This window comes from Rhagoletis pomonella, unplaced genomic scaffold, assembly GCF_013731165.1.
Source record: "Rhagoletis pomonella isolate Grant_MI unplaced genomic scaffold, Rhpom_1.0 Rhpom_scaffold_00006, whole genome shotgun sequence".
Taxonomy (NCBI): domain Eukaryota; kingdom Metazoa; phylum Arthropoda; class Insecta; order Diptera; family Tephritidae; genus Rhagoletis; species Rhagoletis pomonella.
The window spans coordinates 77,470,210-77,474,189 of record NW_023458560.1 but is presented as its reverse complement, the minus strand read 5'-3'; the positions used below and the strand labels follow the sequence as shown (position 1 = coordinate 77,474,189).

At 37.0% G+C, this 3,980-nt stretch overlaps 2 protein-coding genes across 5 annotated transcripts in view; both read right to left on the bottom strand.

Annotated features, from left to right (window-relative positions):
• LOC118741350 (ribosome biogenesis protein WDR12 homolog) overlaps positions 1 to 1,721 on the bottom strand; it is a 7,812-nt gene extending 6,091 nt beyond the window's left edge. The window contains exons 1-6 of one of the 2 annotated variants that reach the window (XM_036473291.1): positions 1,515 to 1,721; positions 817 to 1,442; positions 699 to 757; positions 396 to 642; positions 212 to 344; positions 1 to 150 (exon numbers count right to left, since the gene is read on the bottom strand). In XM_036473291.1, coding sequence (XP_036329184.1) covers positions 1 to 150; positions 212 to 344; positions 396 to 642; positions 699 to 757; positions 817 to 1,442; positions 1,515 to 1,573 — 1,274 coding nt within the window. In that variant the 5' untranslated portion in view covers positions 1,574 to 1,721. The remainder of the gene's footprint in view (positions 151 to 211; positions 345 to 395; positions 643 to 698; positions 758 to 816; positions 1,443 to 1,514) is intronic. The other variant, XM_036473292.1, reaches the window with a different exon arrangement.
• LOC118741352 (protein phosphatase 1 regulatory subunit 14B-like) overlaps positions 1 to 3,980 on the bottom strand; it is a 251,722-nt gene that overhangs the window by 147,805 nt on the left and 99,937 nt on the right. The window lies entirely within an intron of this gene.

The window sequence follows — 3,980 nt, the reverse complement described above, 5'->3', positions numbered from 1 at the left end:
TCCATGGCTTCCGCGGAAACGGCTTTACGTGACTTGAAAACTCGCACAGTGTTATCAGCACCCCCTGAAACGATATACTTTGGATTTGACCAATCAATGTCCAGCACCTTATCGCCATGACCCAACAAATCGTATAGCGGTGCTTTAGGGCTAAAATTAATATATTAATTATTGAAATTGCATGGAAATTATATAAAGGTTTTGTTATCACCTTCTCAAGTCCCAAAGCTTATCTTGATTATCATAGGAACCAGATACGAAAAGAAACTCTTCATTTATCGACCACATTACAGTTTGCACCCATTGGCTGTGACCGAAGTATGTACTGCGCACTATATTTCCCTCTAAAAGAAAACTCATTATTAGGCTAATCAAGTATCGCTAGCAAAACCTACGATTTGTGCGCGGATCATAAAGCCGTAAATTTTTATCCGCCGATGCCGTGACAATGAGTCGATTCAATTTAGAGTAACTTGCGTCAAAAATGGACTTGTTGGCAGAAATTTCTGTTTTAATGCCCTCGAGATGTAGATCCCAAATTTTCAACGTGTGATCCCAACTGCTGGTCAAAAGTGTATCCGCATCCATCCATTGTACGGAAGATATGCATTCACGATGTCCTTGCAATGTCATTTGAGGAACCTTGAAGTCAACAATAATGAACATAGTGTACACATATGGAAGAATCACCCACTCACCCTAGTTGTGCCACTTTCTTTAGCTCGTTTGGAAGTACCCTCTCCTCCTTCATTTATTTCTAAATTAAAAAAATAATTTTGGATTGCCCGCTAAGTCAGATTTGTAAATTTTTCTTACCCGCCGACCATATCTTGAGCATTGTATCCCAACTGCCTGTAGCGAAACGAGATTTATCCGGACTAACATCAACGCAATCGATTCCTCGCTCATGCCCTTTACACACCGATACGCATTCCACCGAGTTCGTTCCAACCAGCCATTCCCATAGCATTGCCGTTTGATCCTGTGAGCATGAAACGAATTTACCACGCTCCTCGTCCACTGATACCCAAGCGACCGCCTTAAGTGGCTGTGTATGTCCCGGTATAGTTAGGACATGCTTTCCTTTCTCCGTCCAAATGTTGATGGTGTTGTCGTAGCAACCGGTCAATATCCACTTGTCACATACCTTGACCGCAGATACCCAATCATCATGCAGCAAACAATCTTTAGGTTCCGGTGCTGGGAAACGTTCAACATATTCTATATCGATGGTATCTTCAAATGAAATTTCCTTTTCACGTAAATGATCGCATAATCGACCACGCAAATATTCATATATAACTATGAAATCAAAATCTACGGGTGTCTTATGGTCGCCTGCATTCAATGCGGCTTGCTCCAGCAACGCGTTTACGAATGTGTTTAACTCCTCCGTCGTTACATTGCCTTCGATTGTATAAGGTACATCAGGGACAGCATAGCTGGTGAAAGATAAATTTCATTAGTGAAGTTAAATATATATAACTTTAGCTTGGAAGTAAATTTATACTTACTGTTCCTGTTTAGTCTTCAGCCGCACTTGCACCTGTCCCTCGCCGTTTTCTACTTCCATTATTTCGAAAAGTTCTACACCTATTTGCAAAAATATCGTTGTTAGCTATGCTCCAAAGCATACACTTTTAATTTCAATATAATTGTCGATACTGGTAGCAGTTTTTGACTCAATATTATACAAAAATGTTGCTGTGTCGAATTCGAAACAAAACCACGACGACTTCCTGGTGTTTTGACAATTTTTACACATGTTGGCTGAAATGTCAAATGGTAAATGCCGATTGTGCTTGACGAAAATGATTGACAAACGATTGAGAACTTAAGGGTCGTTACAAATACTACGGCAATAGTTGCGTTCCACAAGCAGTACGATTTGCAGGTTTTGCAAGATTTACAGCAAAAGCTGTTTTCGCCATTAGGTTTGTTACACACGCTTTCTGAGCTGTTTCGGTAATTAGAGGTAAAAATAAGTTACTCTCTCACAAGTTCCAAAAATGTGTCAACCCGTGCCAAAAGTGCGCAGAGCGTGGGGAACGCAGAAAACCAATTTTCGTGCCCGGAATCAATAAATCAGTTCTAAACAATGATTTTATGTGTATTTATCTTATATATAGCTAATAAAATTAGCAAATACCTACGTTTCTGAACCTTTAGTGCTATTTCCCATTTTTGTAGTTTACAAAATTTACTATCGGATGTAAACAAACAACAGCTGTTATTTTAAATTCACTTCTTCCACATTTCTGCCCGGAAAAGAGGTCCGGGTTGTTTCGGGCACGAAGAAGAAGACATTTACGATCCAAAAGTGGAGAGTATTCGCTCTCTATTATAAGGGAGAGTAACTCAGCAAATTTATAGGAGTTGACTCAATGACTCCAACTCACTTTAGGGAGTCAGTTCATTTAATTAACTCATTTGACTCTTTGTATATTACACTCATTCGTATCGTAGACTCGTTTTGAGGCATAAGTGCGGTATAGCGGCCGTTGAGATAAAACAAAAATTTAAAGTGGGCGTGGTCAGCTCCCTTCTACTGATATGAAAGGTGTAAATTTTTTTGGTGCAAATTAAAAGGGTCGGTTCTAGGGGGAGCGTAAGGGTGGAATTTTCAGTATTTTCAAAAGCTTATATTTCGCTTTGCTCGTTTTTAATAAAGGTTAGAAAAGTTATACGCTTTGAAAATTAAAATTTTTAAATTATATGCACACAAAAGTTTAGTTTAATATAAGAAAAATGCAAAAGTTTGAATATTTTCTAGATGAGGGTATACAAATTAGTACGCGGACAAATCGAATTTCTTAGTAGGATTTTTTAAAAGCTAAGTAAGTATTTTCTCAAAGAAATGGACATTTGCACTGCTATTGTAATATTTCAACGGTTTACAAATATTAAAGCTCTTTAGTAAGTTTAGGTAGGTAATTATGTTCATACCTCCGGTCCGAATTTTATTATGAATATTGTATGTAAAAAAGGCCAGAAAAAAGCCACGAAGTCAGATCTAAATATCTGAGGATATGACCTATCCTATCATACGCCTATCGACCAGTTTCAAAACCGCTTAAATCGCCGTTGTGGCAAAAAATGAGATTTGGTAAATCCTTATTAAAACAACAGATTTGTAAAATAACAGCTAGAGAAAATACCGCCTATCAAGGCAATGCCTTCAAAGAAACCCCTTTTTTCGTTCTCCTGTTAAATTTGAGAGGCGAAAGATAGGCGGTTTTTCAGTTGGTCGATGGACGATTTCAGGGATAATAAATACATTTTTCGAAATTGTCCCAAACGTAAAAAAAAATGTACCAAATCAAATAAAAATGTACCAACAAAAAATTTTAAACGCTTTCACTGAAAGAACGAATTGTTAAAACAAGTATATATTTACTTAACGCATTTTAAATAGACATCTTGTAAAAATATATATACATACATATATGTATTAAAAGTAGAGAAAAAATAGTACTGCATTTCACTTATTCATTCTTACTATCGGGGAATATGCAAATTCAAAACTTTGAAGCCGTTTTTCTTGAGTTTCGCTTTTTTGAGTTATGACACTATTGAAGAGCGATGTATTTACATATACTATATACGGAATAGCATTTTTACACATTTTATTTTTACTATTTTTTTTACTAAATTGCACATTAGGGTGATTCCTAAATGTAGGAAGCTAATTTTAACAACAGATTTCCTAACCCTGAACCCCTACGTCGTTAATCGTTAATTTGATTTTTTAAGGGCCACCCTAATGTACATGTATACATAAAATTTGTACATATGTTGAAGATTTCGCTTAACGTGACTATTTAGCATGCAATGAGCGTACATGCGCTGTCTTGTCCACCTGTTTGTACTTCCCATTGGGTTACGTAGTTATTGAACATTGAATTGCGCTTAAGGCAACCAAAGCCGGCTCGCCGATCAAACGAGCAAACAGTGAAAGCGGCAAACAAGTAACAAATTAG